Source organism: Seriola aureovittata, chromosome 9 (genome assembly GCF_021018895.1).
Source record: "Seriola aureovittata isolate HTS-2021-v1 ecotype China chromosome 9, ASM2101889v1, whole genome shotgun sequence".
NCBI classification, from domain to species: domain Eukaryota; kingdom Metazoa; phylum Chordata; class Actinopteri; order Carangiformes; family Carangidae; genus Seriola; species Seriola aureovittata.
In genome coordinates, this window is record NC_079372.1 from 4,478,955 (window position 1) to 4,502,069 (window position 23,115).

At 40.6% G+C, this 23,115-nt stretch overlaps 1 protein-coding gene and 1 long non-coding RNA gene across 2 annotated transcripts; one reads left to right on the forward strand and one right to left on the reverse strand.

Moving 5' to 3' along the window:
- Positions 1 to 1,629: 1,629 nt before the first annotated feature.
- Positions 1,630 to 18,375, reverse strand: LOC130174785 (uncharacterized). Its single transcript, XR_008828632.1, has 3 exons — positions 18,237 to 18,375; positions 3,075 to 3,219; positions 1,630 to 2,144 (listed from the first exon to the last, which is right to left on the reverse strand). It is a non-coding gene; the product is annotated as an uncharacterized LOC130174785 (long non-coding RNA).
- Positions 17,822 to 23,115, forward strand: dclre1b (DNA cross-link repair 1B). The gene is made up of 4 exons (XM_056384987.1): positions 17,822 to 18,502; positions 19,380 to 19,545; positions 19,714 to 19,896; positions 20,175 to 23,115. The coding sequence occupies exons 1-4, from the start codon at positions 18,305 to 18,307 to the stop codon at positions 21,488 to 21,490; spliced, it is 1,863 nt and encodes a 620-aa protein (XP_056240962.1). The 5' UTR covers positions 17,822 to 18,304; the 3' UTR covers positions 21,491 to 23,115.

Below are 23,115 nucleotides of genomic sequence, written 5' to 3' on the forward strand. Positions count from 1 at the left end.
TGTTTGTTTCTATGGCAACAGCTATCAGTGTGGGAACTAATGCTTTTTCAAATTTTCAGTGGAGAAAACATTTGCAGTGTTTAGTGATTCAACCACTCATACAGACATTGGCACCAAGTTCTTATTAATTGCAGTGACGTCGAGTTGAGTGTTTTTGTTTTCCATGGAAAGGGCCAGGGGAGGTAAACACCTAGAAAGACAGATGAGACTGCTTTTGCAAAAACCGCCCAGTTAGCATTTTTTCCCCTCAGTTGCCCCAAATCCTTTTAACCCAGCTGGACCAGGGCTGCAAACAACTTAAATGTTTTACACACGGGCAATCCAAGCCTGTTCACACAGCAGTGGAGCGGCTGAATAACGCTTGTGAAAATAAATAAAGTGAAAAGGAGAGGTGGTCCTCAGGGATCAAGACCTATTTGCAGGTGTGTATGGGCCCATTAAGAACCAGATGGACCATGGGTGTAGGAATAAAATGCCAGGTCATAGGGGTCATATAAGGACGACTGCCTTCTGGGAAAAAAAGAAAGAAAAGAAAAGAAAAACAAAAGAGAAAAAATAATTTTTCAGTCAATGTGAAGCTGTGGGAAAAGGAAGGTAAGAGTATAATGTGTCAGGATTCGGCCAAAATGACTGTTCCTGAGAAGAAAAACATTGGCATTTCCTTCAATCGACAGCTGCTTTTCCGGTGGCTATTGTAGTGCTCATGCTTCATTACACAGAGATGGAGAGGTAAAGAGTTTATCAGTCACCACAAACAGCCGCTGGAATGCATTAAGGACACTCCTTGCCTCCAAACCGATCACTGTCAGTGTTGGCAGCGGACAAACTGCTGACTGACTCATTGTTCCTAAAGCTGAGGTGTTACAAAACTGTGAAACAGCCAGTGGCATCTTCCTCCTCTATTAACATATTCATGTACAAGAATTGATTGTGTGTGACACAACTGAACACACGCACGCTGCAGCTGCAACTGCAACCTAAGGCTTTGTGCTACCTTATGTGATATTTCAAATTATTAAACAGGGAGAAATGTTATATTCTCTGGCCACAGCAGTGCTGAAAAACACCTTTACAAAATACTTATTTCAATGTCTGCTTATCTTAATATATGTCTTTAGACCACCTCGACTGTGAATAAAATGTCACGTAAAAGAGGTGCCAATGTAAAATACCTTCTATACATTAGTTCATCTGTGCAGTACCACTTTGGGCAAAAAAAATATCAACTGCAAGAGTATTTTCATCAACATAAAGGCTGGCTTAAACTGACTCCCACAATCACAGACTATAGGTTGACACACATTAATTGTACCTGGGATCAGGGTGATGAATGCCTTGGAAGAAATGTCCCTATCTCATTAAATTTATATAAGATTTATAGATAAGATAACGTGTGTGTGTGTCAAATTATATCTTTGTTCCGTAAAGCAGTAAAAGCCTTTTTTCCTTTGCTATAATGTTATTAAAATCCTGAAGTCATTACTAGTAACTTGATCAGTTTGAGCCTGGCTCCATTATGAACTGCTAAGTAACTATCTACTGTAAAGCTTTTTCACTGAGATCAGAATAAAGAAGAGTCAATGTGAGATGAAATAAAAGTATGATATTTTTTTCCATGGATAGCAACTTTCACTGTATCTTCCTGAGATTTATTGCTGCTTTCATAATGAGAAGGTCACTGGTTTCTTTCTGGACCCATCGCACAGAGTGCAGTTTGCAGATAGTTGTATCGCAGCCGCTGAAAGATCCCTAAATGAGACCCTAAACCCACAAGGCCAGATATCAAAAGTGGACTAATAAGGTTACATTTTGACACTGTCCTGTGTCTTCAGTCCCTATAGGCACCTATATGATGTGATAAATGTGCTGCAGAGGTGTATGCTATGAAAGCAGGTTAAGAGAGTGCACACACATTGAAAATTTGAAGAGATTAATATTTCATAAATACATTTCCATTTGCATAGGGTGGTATACATTCTTGGTTCAGGAGGGCATGGGCAGTATTCCTGCAAATGATGTCCATGTCATGTGGAGCGACATTAATATTCATGACACAAGCCGTTATTCCGTTTTTCTCATTTCTTTACACTCCCTTGTTTCTGTCTTGTTGGGCTGACTTGAATTACTCCATCAGAAATGTGTTTCTGGGGATTGCGTGAACATTGACACAGATTAATTCACATTTTAAAAACATGAATTTTCTCAATAGGAATGAGGCTGGAACATGTCTATGAACAAGACAGTCACTGAAGCGTTAAGATCACAAAATGCTAATGTAAAGGTCACCAATTAAAAACGGAAGGATTATGTTAGTTCACATGATGACTTCCACAGAACTTAAATCATGTCCTACCATGCACTTAAGCATAAGGCTGCAATAATATATTATGGAAAATGGCTGTATGATAATATTCATGTTCTTTTTTGTTCTTCATGGTATGTCAGAGAGGTGTTCATATACTGTAGATAGCATTACAGAATACTGGGGTTTTTACTATTCTGATCATTCTGTGTATCTGAGTTGTATCATTAAATTCAGTAGAGATATTCACAGACCAAGGGAATGAATGTTATTGTGACCCCCTAAACTTTCCTCCAGGACCACTTTCTGGCCAAAATTTCCAAAATATTGTATATATAGCCTACGATTTCTAACTAAAGAAGGAACAGAACAGTAATGTTACAGAACTTACTAACACACATTATATGCACCATGTGTTTAGGCTTGAATGCTTTCAGTCCGATATAGACTAGGGTAGTTGTGCATTTCAGCCTCTTGTGGCTGAAATGAGTAACAAAAACACACCTGTTTTCACAGACGAAAAAAAAACAAACTTTGAAAAATGAGCATGGGAAAAAATTCACCTGTTTTCACAGATTTAAAAAAAAAAAAATCACTTGCCTGTCAGGTCCACCATAGTTTCCCTGTGTAAAGCACTTTGTAATGTTGATTTATATTAATAAAGTTTTATTATTGTTTTTTTTATTATAATCATAATTTTATTAACACTTATTGTTCCACTTCTATTCAATCATTCAATATGACATTTTTTAATTCATAGTGTAATAAATACCTCAGCCTGTAGGAGCCACCAGTGGAGCTTTAACTTCTGGTCTTGTTAACTTGCATTAGTTGAGTTGAATGTACTTTGTTGAGTCATGATGATCATCTTTATTCCTTTGTTCGGTGTGTTTTTCAGGTATTTCGGAGCCATATTTCTGCCAAACGGAGAAAAATAAAGATGATCTCTGTTTTATAGATGCCCATTCATCTCATGGGAAGCATATGAACCATCACACAGTCTGTAATATATTGCCTCCATATATTTCGTTATTATTAATCATAAAAAATCTCTGTGTCATAGCACACTGAGCAGTGACTTGTGAGGAGGAATGAGATTGTCTCGGCTGGATTCATGTTGTATGGTTTACTGACAAATGAGGGCACAGATTAAGGCACACAAGCGTGTGCGCGCACACACACACACACACACACACACACACACACACACACACACACACACACACACACACACACACGATGATGCTGGGATCCGGATAATCCCAGTGTTAAGGTATCTGCTGAGATACTCGTCATGTGCTCAAGTCAACATAAACTGTCTCAGCTTTATCATCCTGTAATACAGACTTGTTGAAATCCACGACAAGTGACCAAATGTTTTAATATCTTATTCTCTCAAGCTACTTTCATGTGTTTGCTGTAATGACATGCTATATTCAAATCTGTGTTCTCGGGTTGTGACTGTATATAGTTTTAGAAGTGCTAATTGTAAATGCACATGAATAATGCATGTCAAGGTCAAGGTCTTCTATCAATTTTCTTTAAAGGATCTACTGAGGTGTCCAAGTCCTTACCCAAGGGCAGGACATCAGGATCTTGCTTGTGTGCATACTGATTACTAACCAACATTACAGAACATAACCTTTCACAAACAGACCCAGTGACATGAGATACTGAGGTTTAACTCCACATCCATCAGATTATTGTTGACGGATCAATACAGGGTTGTTGCTATTCATATAAAACCCATCTAACGCTATTTATCTATTTATCTAACATGCCACTGCAAAATGGTGTTAATCATGACCAACTCTAACTAAGTTGTTTTGTGCTTAAACTAAACCAAAACCTCAACCCTGACAGTGGCGGTGTCAGATCAGAAGAACTCATTAGTAACAGTGATAGAAGGCAGTGACAAATGATATTGTATATCAGATTAGAAAAAGCTAATATGTGTCAGAGCAGAATTAATTAATGACAAAAGGGGTGGATGTCAGCTCATTCTGTATAAAACAAGCTGCGTTCAGCCTTTTAGACCAAAGTTGAGCAGTAATTAACCCTTGTTAATCTGTGGTTGTGAGCACAGCTGTGAATCCAGGTCTGTTAACCTGCACCGATCCATGAAAATCAAGGGTGAAATAGGATTAGTTTGTTGTCGGTTTTTCACCTGCATTTTTCATCATTTGATAATCCATACCTAATTAAGCACATTAGTCATAAATTATTGTTTGATTTCCATTTCATATCTTTCTAGGAGACGTCTTATTCTATCTCTGTTAGGCTCCTCAGTCCAACACAGAGGTTTGACTTCGATACCCAAAGGTCAAATTGACTTAATTAGATACTTCACCCTGAGAGCATTTGAAGCAAAACCTGATCTACAAATAAAATCAGCAGCGCTCGCCAGGCCCACTCCTGGTTGTTCTTTCAACAAAGAGACTGAAAAAGAGCACACAGACGCTCTAAAGTAAGCAACTCCACGGGACAAACCTGCTAAATTATGGATGACCTGGACAACTGAATGAACAAGTTCTCCTAATGGAAAACTTTTTAAGCAACGCAGAGAGATGGAGAAAGTGGGAGGGACGGGGAGAGAGAGAGAGAGAGAGAGAGAGAGAGAGGCTCTTTTAAAAAACGAAGCTCTGTATCTCAGTGGAGAGGTGAGTTTGGAATGAATATTTCATCCTTCTCTCCCTCTATATCCACTCACTCTATCTTTCTCTATCACTCTGTTTCTGACAAGACGAGTTCTGCTCGAGCAGAGTATCTGTCTTTTTCCGAGGCATTTCACGGCCTTGACCATACAGCCTGAATCTCAGCCCCTCGCTCCCAGCGAGACCAATCACAGGTCACGCCTGCCTTCCAGTTGTGGCAGCCCTGCGCTGACAGCCAGCCAGTTGAATTTAAATTTTAGCATGGTGGGGATTTTTCTTACCATCACACTATTACATTCCCCATCCTCTTTCTTTCTTAACCTTGGTTCTTCTTTTTCCCTCTGCTGTCTTTCCCATGCCCCATATCATTTCTTTTCTCGATTCGCCTGTCCAGCTCTATGATTTTTTACTTCTGCGTCACATCTCCACTTTTTTTTAGCTCTCTATCTTTTGATTTCTGCACTAATACTACATACAGTACAGCCTCCCACACCATCCACCCACGGACAACACATTTTTACACTCCTGTAACCCTGTGTTTTGTATTTCACCAGCTGCTGCCACGCAGTGTAAGCATTACACTCACGCCGACACGAGGGCATTGTCAATTAGAAGAGGGCTGTAATGTTAAACTCTGGGGTGCTCTCAACAGGAGGCTAAGTGCCATTTCAATCAGAATACAATCAGGGATGACACTTAGCCAAACCCTGAATGTGACAGCTCAACGTTGACATGCCATCATAGAAATGCCACTTTAATGGTGATAGTGGAATTAACTCCCCATGTCTTTGGAGGTTTTTCCATTTCAAATCGCCACATTATTTTGTGCACTATAATATTCTATGTGAATGTTTGTGCGTGTGCGTTTCCTTCTTGCCAACATTTGCCTATCATGTCATGTCACCTCTAACATTGTCGACAACGATGTGGTGGCAGGTATAATGAACAGCAGTATTCCACCGAAAGGGTCTCCTGTCTCGGCCCCATCACTAACAGAGAGAGTCGCTTGGCTCGCTGTGAGGAGCGCTTGTCTCGCTAACCTGGAGGAACTTTGTGTTGCAAAGTAAACACACCTCTCTTGACATATCAGGGCTGATGGTATGTCACTGCCTCATTCTGCAGCTCCTTTCACCTTTGCAGGTTTTGAGCTGATGGATGAGGCCACCAGCAGCTGCAGAGGAAGCTTTGAGTAGTTCCTGTGCTTGAAAGTTACTGTGCTGTATAGAACATTTACTGCAGGAGGAGCACACACAGTCAGTGACATGGCAAGCGAAAGCAAGATTAGCTTAGGTCAAATATTTTTTCTTTTCCTTATACAATAATAACTATCGTTACAAAATCCTACACATGCTGCACAGCTACAAACATGAAACATCGACATACATAAAATGCATACATACAGTGAGTGCTCTTGACCACATGAATAATGAAAGACCACTCATGCTGTTCTCAAAATAGTCTACTGTCAACATGCCAGCCTGGCATGACAGAAGGAGGATGTTGAATATTGGATTGCATCTCTCATTGCTGCAATCAATAGCTGGCAGGTCAACGTTCAGCCTAAGAATCTAATGCACCAAAATGAAAAGGATGTTCAAGGTTATAGAGAGGCTGGAGTGCAGCGACCAACTCTGGCCCACGTTAGAGAAACTATCAACTGCAGAGGTAAAATAACTGTGAATTAATGTTGGGGGAAAGAAAAGAAATTAATAGGTAGGAAAGGAAACCAAAAAGGAATGAAAAAAACATTCTCTGTTTTCTGCAGACACAAGTGTTTCTTCTATCTCACTCCTCGCCTCGAGCTCGTACTCACAACGAGCAAAACTGGCCTTAAGGAAAACATTAAAAGCAAAGGCAGACTGAGTAACACTGCAGTCCTCCCTTGTGGGCTCACTATTCTCCGATATTAATTGCGCAAGCACTCCTTAATGAGTCAAATGGTGTGAGGGTAGATATGGGAATGTGGGAGTTTATTTTACTGTATCCTCCTTGGAAGTTGCTGCTCACTCTTTCCAGATGCAGCTCAATGAACTATCTTAAAGAAGAAAATATGACAGGGGGGGACAATTTGTCTGAAAGAGGTCATGTTGGTGAAGATCTGAGGGGACTGCTGCTCCACAAGCTCAACACTTGACAAAAAAAAAATATCTGGTCATATTTGAAAAAGGTTACCTCCGCACAGCTTCGCACGTCACTTTCTAAAAAGCTCATTTTCTATTACTCATGTCTGCACACAGCTCTCAACCTCTCTGTCTGTCTGGCTCAGTGAATGTCAATCAATCCACTGAAGTTGTTGGACAGGGAACTAAGTTTAACAGCCCTTTAAAAGTGCTGAGGTGCTGAGCTTTCCAGCAGTAATGGTCTCTCCCTCTCCGTTCAGTGGGCTTATCTTTTCCTGCGAGGTGAAAGAGCACACCTCCCAGTGAGATACACCGAGAGCTGCTGCTGATTTGTGGAGAATATCACTGGTATGAGTTGTCTCAGTGGGGAGGGTAATTCATCCAAGTAAACAACATGATAATATAGCCTCTACCCTACAAGCCATACTGAGCGAGATTATAATGTCCTGCAGCATCGCAGCACACCAGGACTTGTTAGTTGTCTTATTAAGAAGTATTGTTCCTTCTACTAATTTAATTTTAACAAGGGAGAAATATTGGGCTCCTGCATTTGAAATGGGCTTCAGTTTCAAACTTGCATTGATTTTTCCTACTGCATTTGTCTTGATGATTGTCTGCAGATTAGCAAACCATACGTCGAGAAAGTAGATTCTGAGGTTTTAGCTCAGTACCTGTGAGGAGAAGCGCAATAAAGTAAAAGTCAAATAATCTGCAGGCTCCAACTTCTTGGTCCCGAGCTGTTATCAGCTCTGCAGGAAAGGTCCCAGTACAGATTTCGCCTTTTACTGTCTGAGCTCTGGACATTCAGCCCCTGCAGCCTCAGCCTGAGAAGATACTAAAAATATCTAGGGCAAATGTCTGAATCCTGTTTTAAGTTAATTCACTCCAATGGAGTTCTTATAGCACTCTGCCAAACACTACCCCCCCCCCCCCCCCCCCCCCCCAAACTGGGCCTCATAAAATGGTAATGAGAACACTGCTGTCTGCTGACAATGAGATAGACGCAAGCTAACACAGATGCACTGGCAGCACATCGAGATTGTCTGCTTATTTCACTGTTTGAAAAACGCTGCATACTGGAAAAGAGAATCGGCTTGGAGAATCTTTATCTCTGGTAGTTTGACTTTGTCTCTCTGGCTCAGCATCTACAATAGGAAAACTGTTCATTCAGAACCGAGCTGTTTCTTTCTCTGACACTGAGCACTTTGGTCTGGCAAATGAGCTGCGTGTCCTACTTCTCCTGTCATCGCTCCTGAGAAGGATTCATATTTGACAGCAGCAGAAATCAAAGCAGCAAATTCATTTCTCATAACCTGTCAATTTGGGAATAGCACTTTAAAAACTCAAGAGCAAATGCTCCGCTAGCTCCAATGAAGTCAGCTCCAAAGCGCTCTGGCTGCTATTTCTGTAATGTAACTGCTCTTTGCTGCAGTCCCCAGTGAATAGCAAACATCTTTTGTTAACACTTTGAGCCCTGTGTAAGACCTCGACTCTCTGGGGGCTGCTGAAGGTATTAATATTTCACTCCCTGTACATAAGATGAAACTTAAAAGACCATCAAACTGACAGAGAGTGTTTATCTAAAGGGTCAGCTGACACAACAGATGGAGAAAGATGTATGTGGATCCAAATCTTTTCGATCTCAGTGGAGGAGAGTATGGAAATCTGCCTTTCCTCCTTGTGCTGCAAGCTGCAACGACTTAAGTGCCTCCTACTGTGTACACTACATTCAAGATGCTACTGTGCCTGAGCAGCGTTAACATAAGGCGAGAGCAGTGTTTCATAACACAACTTAATGCATTTCTGACCAGAAACTAGGGATGTCCTGCATGGTCTGCTGAATAAGGAAAAAAGTACACACTCTGTATACTTTCCTCCAGTCCTGTGGAGCTTCACTGCGTCTTTCAGCTCATTGTTTTCATGTAACTTTACTGTTTTGGTTCGCTCTCCCTGTGAACATCATAGTGTTGTGTCAGCCACAACAAGCAGCTGTTTTTAGGGAATAAATGCTCTAAAAATAGACTGTCCACTAACTGCTCAGCACACAGTGGAAGACAGACACCGTTAGCAACTAGCTGGTGAACACAGCAGCGTATTTATCAAGTACAGAGCCAAATACTTGGTGGATAGTAAGGCAGAGTTAAAAGGAGAGTGAACATTAGACTTTTATTCATAATGGTAATTAATTTATTTTTGATTGCATAACGCTATGGGCCCTTTTCCCATAGGATTTTGCTGTGTCGCTTCCTTACTTCATATTAAAGGGAGTATTGAATAAGCCTCTTTTCCTCGTCAGCTTTTGCGGTAGTTTCTATATATTTATCTATAATCATTTCATCTATATATTGTCCTGGTTCTTCATTTTATGTGTCTATTATGTCATTCTAGAATCAGTATTTCTAAGTTAAACTTAATGACTTGAGTTCTTGTAAGCCTTTGATTTCACTTTATCTAAACCCTGACAGAGAGCCTTCTATTAGCCTTCACCTTCTATTCAACCTGCGTGGCCTGATGTCATGTTATCACACAGCTGAATGCTGCAGTGCCTCAGTGGATTTTTTAAATTGTAGTCGAGTCTTTGAAGTCTGTTATACCAGACAAGAGATAATGAGGACAAATGAAGGCTTGCTGTTCGGGCCCATTATTGGAAATCACTCCTCTGAATAAATGTACAGCGCAGTGCATTTAGACCGCAGAGGGAACGTCTGCAGTCGTATTATTCATTCAGGGCAGAGCAATTTGCTTCATGGCTGAGTCATGTTGGTCATTTCAGTTCATCTGAATTACATAGACTGACATACCAGCTAATTAGATACACAGTGTAATGCAATATGATGCAATAACCCTGCAATAAAAACTTTGTCCAAAAGGAGTTGACTTACCTCTGCAGTCATTTGGTGTTGTGGTGTTGTATTGAACCGCGTTATATTCAAAGACGTGTAATGTTTATACATAGGGGTGGACGAGGTGGACGGAGCAGTAGACGGGCGTTGCGATCTATAAATGCTGTGGTATGTGGCATTGGTCAGTCTCAATAAAATGTTAATTAATTGAAAACACCTTTCAATACAGTGCAGTTGAGCACAACAGCACCACTAACTGCAGCTTTAAATATCACCATAGAGGTGAATCATCATGTCGCTACACACCGTGTTAACAAAGTCTGAACATTATAAACTCCACAATCACAGGATGTATTGCATTTATTACACACATGCACCTAATAAACTGGTCACTCAGTTTATATCTGAGTCCGTAGCTTCAGGTTTGACATGACCACTGCACTCATGTACATGAAGCTGTCCAGTACTTCTGACATAGTCCTCCCTGCACAACCTTTAAAACTGTTGTATCAGCCGCCTTTGAGAAGCTGTAACATGTGCACTGATTCACCTCGGTTTACACTGGCTGCAACTGATGCTGAACAGGCCATCCACGAGCATTAAATATTGGCATCTGGCTGGGGCACAGGAAGAGGCAGCGAGATGAGATAAAAGAGCATTTTACATTCACTCCCCTCTCCGTGGTGGAAGCACTCTGGGATGTTTACCTGAGCATTTTCCTTTTTTTTCCCATGCGTGCACATCTGGCTCTCTTTGAATCTATGCAAATTTTGGGCACTATGCGAACTATGGGCACTTCAGTATGAGTTTAAACGTCATTCTCAGCAGATTTTACAGAAGAAATCAAAGAAATTTCAACAGATAATTAAATATGAAGGTGAATATATCATGCTAAAATGTAACCCTCAGAACAAAAAATTATATATTCATGCAGTTCTGATTTACTAATCAAAGTCCTGTAGATGCACAGAAAATAACATTTTTATGTGTTGTGAGTTTTTCTCAATCCCACCATGTCAAACTCTGCTTGAGCATGTTGGTAACACACAGTATACAATATAATGCGTTGCTTGTGCTTTTATCTCATCAATTGATGCCATTGATATCACAGTGAAATTAAGATTCATTGTCTATATCAATATGTGCGAATATTAAGAAGAAAACTGTGGTTTAAGAACCCAGAAAAGTGTGAAACCAGATGAAAAAGGTTGCATTTGGAAAAGACAACACACAGTTCTGAGAAAAAAGGAGGGCAAGAACAGAAGCATCCTGGGAAATAAAACAGGGAGAGATGCCATAAAAAGTATCTTTTATGTCAGCCCAACTGGAGCTGCATAAATAATTTCAACCATCTTCTACTGCACTGTGTGAATCCACAATTTTGTAAATGATAACGAAAGCATAACAAAAAGTAGGTTAGCCAGGAAGCCAACTAAGGGGAAATCCAGAAGTATAAACCCTGCTCATTTCAGTTTGCCCTCAGCCATCTCATATCACCCACAAACCAGCCACTTATCCTCTAAGAAGCTGAGAGAACTGCAGCACTAATGTGGTGACAACTGTCAACATTCATACTTTGAAGACACAGTTTAACTTCCATGTTCAAATCCATTGTCCAACTGAGACACAGTACATGAAACCTCCTGTCATTTAATCCAGAGCTGACTTGCTCACTTGTTCTCTTTCTGTATGTCCGTGCAAATATACTCAGCTAATCCTGCAGGAGATAAAAGTTAAACTGCTATCAAAGTGAGTGGCACTGATCTCATATTTGATATTTACTGACTTAAAGCTCCTTTTAAGTGACTGTAGACTCCCCAGACAAGGGTCACGTAGATCTCTACTGTGGCAGGACATTAGAAATAAAAGGCTGTGAATCATCAGAGCCTAAAAGGCCTGGTGACAAATCCATCATCCTGTGGCTTCACTGCTCATTGTTACCGTAAAATGTTCTTTCTTTCACTATATATGACATAATATCATCTTGTACCTGCTTTTATACAGTAAATTCACATTGCACAGACAGTGTATTGATTGTGTTGCAGTCCCATGAGAATACAGTTACCGTTTAATTTACTGTGAATCAATCTGTCTTTGCAGGTACATGGGGGTATCCGGCAGAAAGGTGTGTGTTTATAATGAGGCAGCTAATGAGGAGTTGTTATCCACAGCCTTGCACAGAGTGACACGCTCATACCTGTATTTTCACCAACCTGCTGTTTTTGCCCTATTAATAAACTGGAGGCAACGCTCATAGGGAAAACTCTCGTCAACTTAATACACTCACACTGGGCTTCAGGCCCACTGTGTGTGTTTGTGTGTGTGCCCTGTTGCCTCATTAGCAGCGGGGCGAAGTGTTGTTCTGACATTCGTCTGCTTTACCAGCTGTAGACTGTAACAGGCCTAAACAAGGTTGCCCCCATTTTTTTTCTGCAGATACTCAGTGCCAACCCCTTCAAGGATGCTGTCAGCAACTAACCAACGAAACATACCTTTCCTCCACATCACTTACAAAAACAACATTTCTCACACCTACTCCCATTGGGCAATATTACAGTGAATGTGTGAAATGGGGGGGGCAGCTCTTTGCGATACTGTTCCATACATGCATTATGCACATGGAGCACTTTGCTAAATCATGAGCACACACATATTTTTGCCATGCACATTGATACACTAAAGCATATTGCAGCCCTGTGCGTACAGTTTCATTGGGGCCTTTATGATCAATTATTTATCATGTCTTTTATTACGGTTTAGTGTACTGGGTACCGTTGGCACGAATAAGCACCTCTTCAGATCTGTGACGGCTGTTAAGAGCAAAAGCAAAATTCATGGTGGTCACATCTGACAAAGTGGAATCATATAAATTAGTGGTCTGTCGACTTCCTGTAGACATTGATTTTCTCTGACTTTCTGTAACCAGCTCACATGAAGACTCATCACAAACGCAGTGGATTCGAGCTTTGCCTTAATACAGCCTTTTTCTGCACCATGCTCACCTTTTCTGTGCTTTCACTCGAGCCTGAAGCCAGCAGACTTGAAACTATTTGAGACCCCATTATTCACAACTAAACAGGCGAGCTTCTCCTCCAAGTGAATGATGCTTTTTGCTGCAGATTTTCTTTTTTTTTTCCAACCATCATCCAATCTCTGGGCCATTTCAGTAATGCACCTACAATATTAGTTCTCTGTTGTAGAGAGAAAGGAGTCTCTTAAAAAAAAAAAAAAAAGCCTCTTAGTGCTCAAATCCCTTTTCTTCTTCTTTGTTTCCACCGGGGGGCGGGGCATTTTAATCTGAACGCCACACAACTTCTGTGAAAAAAATCGTGTCCTGATCTACATGAGAAGAGTAATGGCAGAGAGTCAAGAAAACTGACATGAAAGCGATTGAAAATCTGTCATCGCAGCAGCCATGCAAAATAGGTTACATGCACAGACTGAGGCAAGGTATATAAATCTGTTCAATGGATGATCTCATTCTTCTCTGCTCATGTGGAAAAATAAATGATACACAGCTGAATGTTCTTGTTGTTAGGTGCTGTCAGTGAGTTGTCAGGTCTAGTCATGTGAGGGACAACAAGAAGAGCTGTCGGTAAAATAAATAAATAAATAAATAAAAATCTGTCAGCTTTTTTGCACAAAGGCTTTTATCTATTGCTCGGGGCAGCAATATTAGTTATGCCTGAGAAATGGACTATTACACACAACATTACACAAATTCAATACCGCACAAGAACTTATTTGCAGTGTGGGGAACATTGCTTGAATCACCTTTTCACACTCCCAACCTTCAAGCACTCTAGACCAGTGCATGTAGGGACAGTGTGCAACGTTTCCTGCATTTTTCTTTCTTAACATATAAGAGCAGACAAGCGCCAGTGAATATCAATAAAGCATGAAAGCATTCCAGCTTGTGCAATTTTCATATTGTTAAATCATACTGCTATTCTCTCTCCTTCAGGAACACAGGTTACAGTGATTGAAGACCGATAGGTTTGTGCTTCCGCCCACAGACACGGTGAATTTAATGACTGTCTCCAGCCTTATTCAGCTCTTATAATGCTTGTTAAGACGGCACCGTCTATGTTAGCTTTCAGTCCCTGTCGGCTATGACTTTCCCCACGCCTGCGTCCTACCAAGAGAAATTCAAAAAGACTTGGAGCCCTCCAGGAAGACAATTAGAGTCATCTTTCTCTCAGTGTGCAGCGTTGCCGTGACAGCAAGCTTTGAGCACATTGCTATGCATAATGCAGCTCTTAAAACTGCACCCTTCCCTGGTCCGTGGGGGAGCTTCTGCAGGATGATGCGTGCCACGCTGCTGAAAGACTAATGAACTGAGCTAATCGAATCTGATGAGTAGGGGAAATCAACTGGCTCTCATAACCCACAGCATACTGTACAGTAGTGGGGCGCGTCATTACTGAAGCCTGGGCTACAAATAGCAGCTCCTCCACCTCTGACACTAGGTGTTACAGCAGTGTGGGACAGAGGGTGGTCACCAAGGCTGGCTGTGCAGAGGGTTGGGCGGTGATCATGCTGCTGTGCTGCGGTAATGTGTGAGTCTTTGTGTCAAAATCACACACAGCAAGAGCAGAGAAAGAGCGATCATGAAAACCCTATTGGGGATGACAGAGTGGAAACGGATAAAGTCAAGAGAACGAAACAAAGACACAAAGACACATCAGTGCAGAGCGGAGGGAGAGTGACAGAGGGATGAACAGAGAGAGACAGGTGAAATAAGTGAGAGCGCATGCCAAAATGAAAAATGTGCGTTCTCACTAGCTCCCCGTTTTAGCCGACAACTTGCTCTTAGCCCCCCGAGGGACATCTTCAGCTTCTCACACATGTCCATAAATATCTTGGTAGGAATGTGTGTATCATCCCTGCAGGGTGTTTGTGTGTGTAAAAGAAATAAAGCCGCCACCTCTGACTGTACAAATATGTTGATTCAGATGAATGGAGGCAATGGAGACTGCTCATTATTCATGAGGGCTTGATATATGCCACACATACCAGTGAAGCCTGTGTGGCAGACAATTTTTGGATTTTAAGGGATTTTGAGAGCAAGGCATTTTATACCCTCAATGCTAATGTCCAGTTATTTAGTTAGTTTTCTATAGCACTGATGAAAATATATAGAAAAAGTCACAGTGGCGTGCTGGAGCTGGGGCCAGCAAAAGTGTAACAACAACAACAACAAAAACAACAACAGTGGCAGATCACAGACTGTGCAGCCATCTGCTTTCCAAGCATCACTGCTGCTGTCCGACAGCGCTTTTGTTTTCCTCTGCACCAGAACATGACAGAAAAGACAGCTCATCCTCCTGACCTCAGCAACCTTTGGCTTGACGCATGTAAACAGAGCTGCTGTTTTTATCCTTATCTCTGAGCTCTTCAGGCTGCTCCTTCAGTCTCACTGCCTCGTTTTTGCTCTGATCTGCATTGTCATCTGTGAGACCGTTACATAGACAGGTGTGCACCTTTTCAAACCGTGTCCAATCAGCTGAATTGACCACAGGTGGACTCCAATCAAGGTGTAGAAACATGATCAAGAGAAATGGGAAGCACCCGTGCTAAATTTCAAGTGTCATATAAGGGTCTCAATACTTATGTCAATGTGATATGTCAGTTTTTCCTTTTTAATGAATGTGCAAAAAATTTTATTCAGTTTTCACTTTTTCATTATGGATTATTGATTGTAGATTGATGAGGGATAAAATTTATTGTATAGCATAAGTCTTCGACATAACAAAATGTGAGAGTCTGAATACTTTCTCAATGCACTGTGTGTATTTTTTACTGCATATGCCAGATATGACTGTGTTCACGATTCATATGCCAAAAAGTTAAATTTGTACAGGTAAAAGTAGGATCCAAAAATTAAAAGAAAAGAATGAAGCACAAAGAGAAATCATTTTAAAATACTAAGGGGATATGCGACATTACTCTAAAAATCATACACTCGGAGCAAAATTGTAATTAATTATCTGCCAACTTGTCTCTTGACTGCATGAAGTTACCCCACGCTGTGAAATAATCTTAGGGGCACCCAGCTGTGTGACTTATCAAAAAGCATAAGATGTGAATAGTAACAGGGGCTCCGCTGATTTCCATGACTGAGCTCGACCCACTCCTGTTCAGTTAATCACCAGCACAATGTATTTCATCCTGCATAAGGTTTCCATAGGGTGTGTGTGTGCGTGTGTGTGTGTGTGTGTTGGGTAGATAATTAACTGTAAAGCAGAGTACTATTAATGTGCTTCTGGGTATGAAGAGAGGACGCACGCTGCGTGATAAGAGAGGAATGTGCAGCAATCCCAGGTATAATCCTGAAAAGTGAGCAGTGTGCAAACATAGGGAGAGGGGGAGGGGAACGGGGGCCACAATGGGTCGCTGTCACCATAGCAACGACCCCATTTAATACACCCCCCCACACACACACACACACACACACACACACACACACACACACACACACACACCCGTCAAACATAAACGCACAGCTTAAAATAAAATTTAAACAATTTACAAATATTCATATATTCAAGAGTTGGATGGGATTTTCTTTACAGCATCATGACAGATGAGTCAGCCAAGCTTTCCGAGAGGAATCCATCCATCATCCAATATCACAATCAGATAAACACTGTACCGTTTCTTGTTTATTTCTGCTAGTAGAAGAAATATAAGATTCCATACATACAAGTATGTGAGAAATAATCAAGACATTTTTTTTGTTGTTGGTTTGGTTTTGTTTTAGTGTTTTATGTCACCCTGGGGGAAAAATCATAATGTGCTGCTTTACAATTCAAAGTCTTTTTGTTTTTCAAATTTACAGTCTCAAATCGAAATATGAAATAAGTGCATTTTCCTAAATTTGTTGGACAAATCATCTTCTCTATCCATCTCTCATAAATATGGGCATCTTACAAACAAACGTCCCACAGACTCATTCTCTTTGTCTCAAAGATCCAATTGGCATAACGCAACTGTTTCCTCTCTCTTAGCTCCATCTTCTGGAGAGCATTGAACATTTCAGTCAGTTTCAGGGAGGTGCTGTACTGTACTGTCGCCTATATCTAGTACATTTCTTATTCAACAAACTTTGTGTGGATCAAAAGTCAATCAGAAAGAGTGTGTGTTGGTGATATTGTGAATTCCTGATTCTGTCATTTGGCTTTTTATATCTTAAGAAAGGGAATGAAAAACAGTTACAAGGTAAACTAAGATATCAAACTCTGAATTAGGACCAGAAGAACCAGAGAAATATGCTGTAATCCTTATAACAGGATTACTTTGACTACTGGCAATGAATCTTAGAGAAAATGATGTCAGGAAATATTTTAAAAGTTCAAGTAATATCCACTCTTACCTTTTTCCTAATAAATTTTACTTGGGAGTTTCTCAGTTCAGTATCCAAGGATTGATGGGTGCTTGTGTTTTATTTTGTTTCCATTCATGCAGCATTTAATTTATTGTTGGCTGCAAGGGTATTGGTGGGTTCGTTGTCTTCAAAGCCCCTTAGGCATTCAAAAACTAAATTAAAGCAAGGTTTTAAATCTATGAAAGCCCATTTCAATCCGAAATCCTTTTTTTTCTGACTTAATATTTAATATGTATGACTTAGTATCCCAGTAAGTAAATCTCATATTTGACTTGCTACAACACATCAAAAATTTAACTGAACTTATAATTTGTTCTTATAAATTATAAATAGTAAGTTTCACTAAGTTTATTTTAGTGAGAAAACTTTTCATCCATTTTTTTTTACTTTTACGTTCATATCGTCGTAATCACATGATGCGACCTCCAGGTGGCAGCATGACGCAACAACCATGACACGCGCTGCAGAGCGAACCCAAGCAAGAAGAAAAACCGGAAGAGGCGTTGAGTGACAAATTGAAAACAGAAATGGCGGGGTGTGTGTGTTGTTATTAGCGTTGTAACTGCGAAACTGTAACGACTGGCAAGCTGTGTGTAGTGCCGAGGTTAAAGAGAAGATTTTCAAATTACAAAATAATGGTGTCAGGAAGCAACAAAGAGTTTTGAGCCGGTTAAAGCTAACTAGCTACATCGTGTGTAGCAACGTCGGAGTTCCCTGTAAGGTTAGCCAAAGTTAGCTTCCAGTGGGTTGTCTTCTTTTTCTTTACTGCCAACGCTGCGTAAAGTTTCCACTGACACTAGACCAATAATTGCACTGTAGCATGTGCACGGAAACAACCTTAATTTTACAACTCACTTCCACAGCTGTTTCTTCAGTTGGTCTGTTGCGGCCAACTAACATAAATGAGTAGCAGTTAAGTAAATAACTTACCGTTACAGCCAGTCATCGGCCCAACTTTCACATCGCTGAGGGCTGGACATCCAGTGAAATCACAGACCATGTACGTCAATGGGAATGTTATCCCGCACACCCCGCTGGCCGTAGACTTCTGGCAGGTGCGGAAATGTCCTGGCACCCGTCTGTTTTTCTTGTCCCACATGCACAGCGACCACACGGTGGGTTTGACCTCCACCTGGAGCGACCGGGCCATCTACTGCTCACCCGCCACTGCCACACTGCTCAAACTCAAACTGCAGGTGAGGGGCGGGGCGGGGGTGAAAATATAAGTCAAATCACAATGCATCAGAGTTGAGATTTCACGTTACTTCCCTGCCTCATCCAGTACAGTTCATTCAGTGTACTGAAGCACCTGTGCTTAACGAACAATTATTTCTTTCGTTTTTGCACACCCAGCTTTGTTTTAAGTTTTATTAATATCTGTTTACAGTGTTAAAAGAAATATTTACATTATTTTTGTTACAACCCCTTTATGGCTATGCAAAGCCACACCAGTATCTTAGGTGAGAAAATTAGATCAGCATTCACTGAATTATTTTCTAAACCCAGAACGTGACACACACTACTACAAACTGAAGTAACAAGCATCTCCTGGATAAATGAAAGGGAAATGGGAAGTTATGCACATTTGACTTACTTTTTGCAGCCATTCAAAAGGCATTTTAGTTTTGAATATTCCTTAATTTTATGTAATATAAAGATGGATTACAAACAGAGAGAAAAAACAATATGAAGTATCGTAGTAAAATGTGGGGCCACAAAGAGGTGGAGATTGGTGGTGGAGATCACTAACACATTAGTCGAAAATCTTCCAGAGGTGTTGACATGAGATCTAGGGACTGGAGACATCATTTTCATCCTCATCAAACCATTTAGTCACCTTTTATGCTTGTATGAAAATATTCAAGGTATTCCTTTAATTTGTCACTTATCTCAGAAATTAGAATAAGGAGGCACAGAATATGTCTGTATGTCATGTACATAATGCTGTCTATGACTATGTTAAACTGGATTATTTTGCATAAGGAAGAAGGTTTACAGTGGTCACTAGTGTGTTAATCTTTTTTTTGCACTCAGTGAGTTACTTTTTCGCTGATCATTTCTATTTCTGCTCAGGTGAAAGAAAAGTGGGTCCATCCATTGGAGCTGGCTGAGCCACACCTGCTGCCACTGGATGACATCGGCAAGGAGACGCTGACGGTTACCCTAATAGACGCCAACCACTGTCCAGGGGCTGTCATGTTTCTTTTCGAAGGCTACTTTGGCTCTATACTGTACACAGGTCAGTGTCTGAACAGTTTATCTGCTACTAATAGGATGTAGGGAATATTTGTCAAGTTATGTCTTGTTGTTTTTTCTTTCTTTCCTTTTCTTTGGTGTAGTATGATGGAAATGTGCATAGTTCACTATTGCAGGAATTAAGTCAGCATTAACACCCTCTTCATTTCAGGTGACTTCAGATATACTCCCTCAATGCTGCGTGAGCCGTGCCTGAGGACAAACACCGCTATAGATGTGCTGTACCTAGACAACACCAACTGTGACCCCAACCGCACCCTCCCCTCCAGACAGCGAGCCACTCAACAAATCAAAGAGATCATCCGCAGCCACCCAAACCACAATGTTGTCATAGGTAATTTTGTATTGACCTCTCGTTTGACACAGCTTTCTGTTGTCAGTCACTAGCACATGTAGATTGACTTTACCAACAATTACAGTAAGTTGGTCCATATGGAGAGCTGACTTTAAAAAAAAAAAAAAAAAAAATTAAATTAAATTGAAAATAATTAAAGCCTTGTAAAATTTAAATAGTGTTTATTGTTTGTCAGATTTAACAAAAAAAAATATATAAATATATGTATGTTATTAAATGAACCATCATTATTTAGCTGACTTTGTGGTGTCTTACAGGTCTGTATTCACTGGGAAAGGAGTCCCTGCTGTTGGAGCTGGCGATGGAGTTTAAAACCTGGATTGAGGTGAGCTTTCAGAGGATGGAGACCCTAAAGGTTCTGGAACTGCCTGACGTTTTCACCACTGACCCGGGAGCCGGTCGTATCCGAGCCGTGGACCAGTCAGAGATCTGTTCTGCCACTTTTCACCGGTGGAACAAAGAACAACCCACTTTGGCCATCTTGCCCACAAGCAGGCCCCTGGTATCCTTCCACCCCAATGTCCATGTGGTGCCCTATTCCGACCACTCCTCATACCAAGAACTGGAGGATTTTGTCTCTGCGCTTAAACCTACCTGCCTTATACCCATTGTAGGAAAGTGTGTACCTGGAAGTCTTTCTGCCTTACTGCCCAGCAAAAAGCGCCATGAAATCCTGGTGCCTGAGTCAGTACGACAACACATGTTGAGACAGCCTGAGAACCAGCTCAGCTCATCAGCATGCACCAGCCTTCGCCGTAGACACTGCAGACCTCTTCCTCCCAAAGGGGTGATATTTGAGTCTCCTGTGAGTGCGTCCAGGAGGTCATGTGAAGATGTCTGGGGAGCAGAATGCCAGGAACAAGATGCTTCTGATGAAGAGATGGACACAGAAGGTAGTGAAAGGGACTCTGATTGTGTCCTTATCGATATGAGCAAGAAACTCACCCCTAACAAAAACATAAGAGGGGCTGGAGACATGTGGAGCCTCAACATCGTCCAGACAGTCTCTGAAGATATGGTGATGGCAGAGTCAGTGCCATTCAGTCAACTCACCCAGAGCAACTTTGCTCCAGTGGAGATCCTGACCAACACAAAGGCTTGCTTGCAGCCTGTCAGGACCAGGAAAAGGCATTTTCATACTAATGGCAAAATAATCAGCAAGACAGCATTGAGTGAAAATTACAGTAGTCAACATGGTCAACATGGAAATGTTGAGAACAACACACTGTCAAATGATGATAGCATGGATCAGGACAGTGGACATGGAATCAATCAGGATGATGACATAATGTCAAATGACAATAACATGAGTCAGCACAATGGATGTGAAAAAGATCAGGGCAACAGCATGGCATTATTTCAAAACAGCCCCATTAACGATTCCTGCAATTCATCTAGCCCCTTTAATGACCTGAGGGAGGAATATATAGAGCAGCTTGAAAACAGTATTTTAAAGGGTCTCACCTTCACAGAGGAGGACCTAAAAACCTGGGACCTCCTGCAGCACAGCTTTATGCAACAGTACCCCCTCTGTCCACTACATGACGAAAAAGATGACGTCTCAGACAAATAATGTGACCTGACGTCTAAGTTTTTGCCTTGCTTTAGAGGCCTTTTAGAGACTTCTGTGTGTGTCAACATAAGCACCTTAAAGCCACAGCACTATTTTCTGTGCTCTGTCGTTGGAAACTTCCTACTTTATATAATTTTCCTTATGGTGCCTCCATTTTGTATGGGTAGCCTGGAGTTTAGAAAAGCAGGTTTGTTATCAAAAAGTAGACTAGGTCCTAGGACTGGACCTGTATAGTGATGGACTAATCCTTGGCTTTACCTTGGCCCCCTGGGTGTGTAAGCCAGCAAAAATAAATCCTCATTTCTCATTAAAGACTAAAACTATTTTCCTTGTTGTGATAAAAAAAAAAAAAGATCAGTGACCTTTATTGGCCGTGTATAAATGTATACCATGGACGAGGCTGAGTCACAGCTCAAAGTAGTCAGTAGACAAATGAGAGTCACAGGATCTTGGAGTGCTTTGAAATATCAGTGGATGAAGATGTTTTTGCTGCTGCAAAGAGCCGAGTTACAAGCCAAAACCCTGATTCAGTTTCAGCCTAGAAGCCGAAACAAAGTTAGAAAAACGTTTTTGGCATATACCAGATCAGCCTTTTTCACTCAAGATTTTATTTTCATTTTCTTGCTGTGTGAATAATGAGATTTTTTGAGTAAATCTGAAAAAAACATTGTTTTGTTTTGGTAAAATCTGTATTTTGCAGTTTTGAGTCAAGAGAAAGTTGCTGCACTGGTACTTAATATTGAAAAAACAAACTTCCTGTGATTGTCTCTATTTGTAAATGTACACCTAGTTTTGATAAATACTGTGCAAAATTAAGTATTTTTTTTAAGATGTTATTTAGCAGCTATAGCTGTGTTCTTTTCTTTGTTAGTCGACCACTGAAGAAAAATTAGCATCAAATGCAGCTCAGCAAACTCCAAAACACTTTCATCCCAACATTTCATTTTTTTAAGGAATTGGTCATATGAATCAGTAATGCATGTATAAATATTTTAAGAAAGAAGTTGTGTTAAATTAGGTGAATGTATATTGAATATCTTTAATGTTTCTGATTGTATTCCTACTGCAGCTTAATGTGTCTTTCATATTGTTTTTGTTCTCCATGACGACCTTTGTCAACTCCAAAAAGTATCTGCTATTGTCTTTTTTACATGTTTTGATTAGAGGTGACATAAACCAGCAGTGTGCAGCTCGACTTCCCTCTTTGTGAACTTAATCACTCACTCTGGCAGTGTTAATCCCAGATTTTACCAGTTGGACTACAGTGCTCTATAAATGCCATTGACCTGTTAACATTTGTGAAGCCACACTTTGGCTTTTTATTTGTGGGAAAAATAAATAATTTTGGCTTCATTTTAGCCATTAAAAACTAAAAGATAGATGTTAAAATGTAATTTTCTTTTCGGTAAATGTATATATATATCATACTAAGTACTAATAGGAAAACCTGTTTTATTGTAATGCATTACTGCATACTGTATTTACCTTGGTGTTTTATATTACAAAGCATCTCTGTATAATAAAGGATGTGTTGTTGAAAAGTGTAACACGTAACTGTACGTTGAATGCAGGCTCCTCATGTACCAAATGTTTCCTCAGTAAATTACAGATTATTTGCAAATGAA

Coding starts and splice junctions, on each gene's coding strand:
- dclre1b (XM_056384987.1), top strand. CDS start 18,305: ATGTACGTCAATGGGAATGTTATCCCGCACACCCCGCTGGCCGTAGAC. Junction 19,546..19,713: donor TGGCTCTATACTGTACACAG/GTCAGTGTCTGA, acceptor TCTTCATTTCAG/GTGACTTCAGATATACTCCC. Junction 19,897..20,174: donor AAACCACAATGTTGTCATAG/GTAATTTTGTAT, acceptor GGTGTCTTACAG/GTCTGTATTCACTGGGAAAG.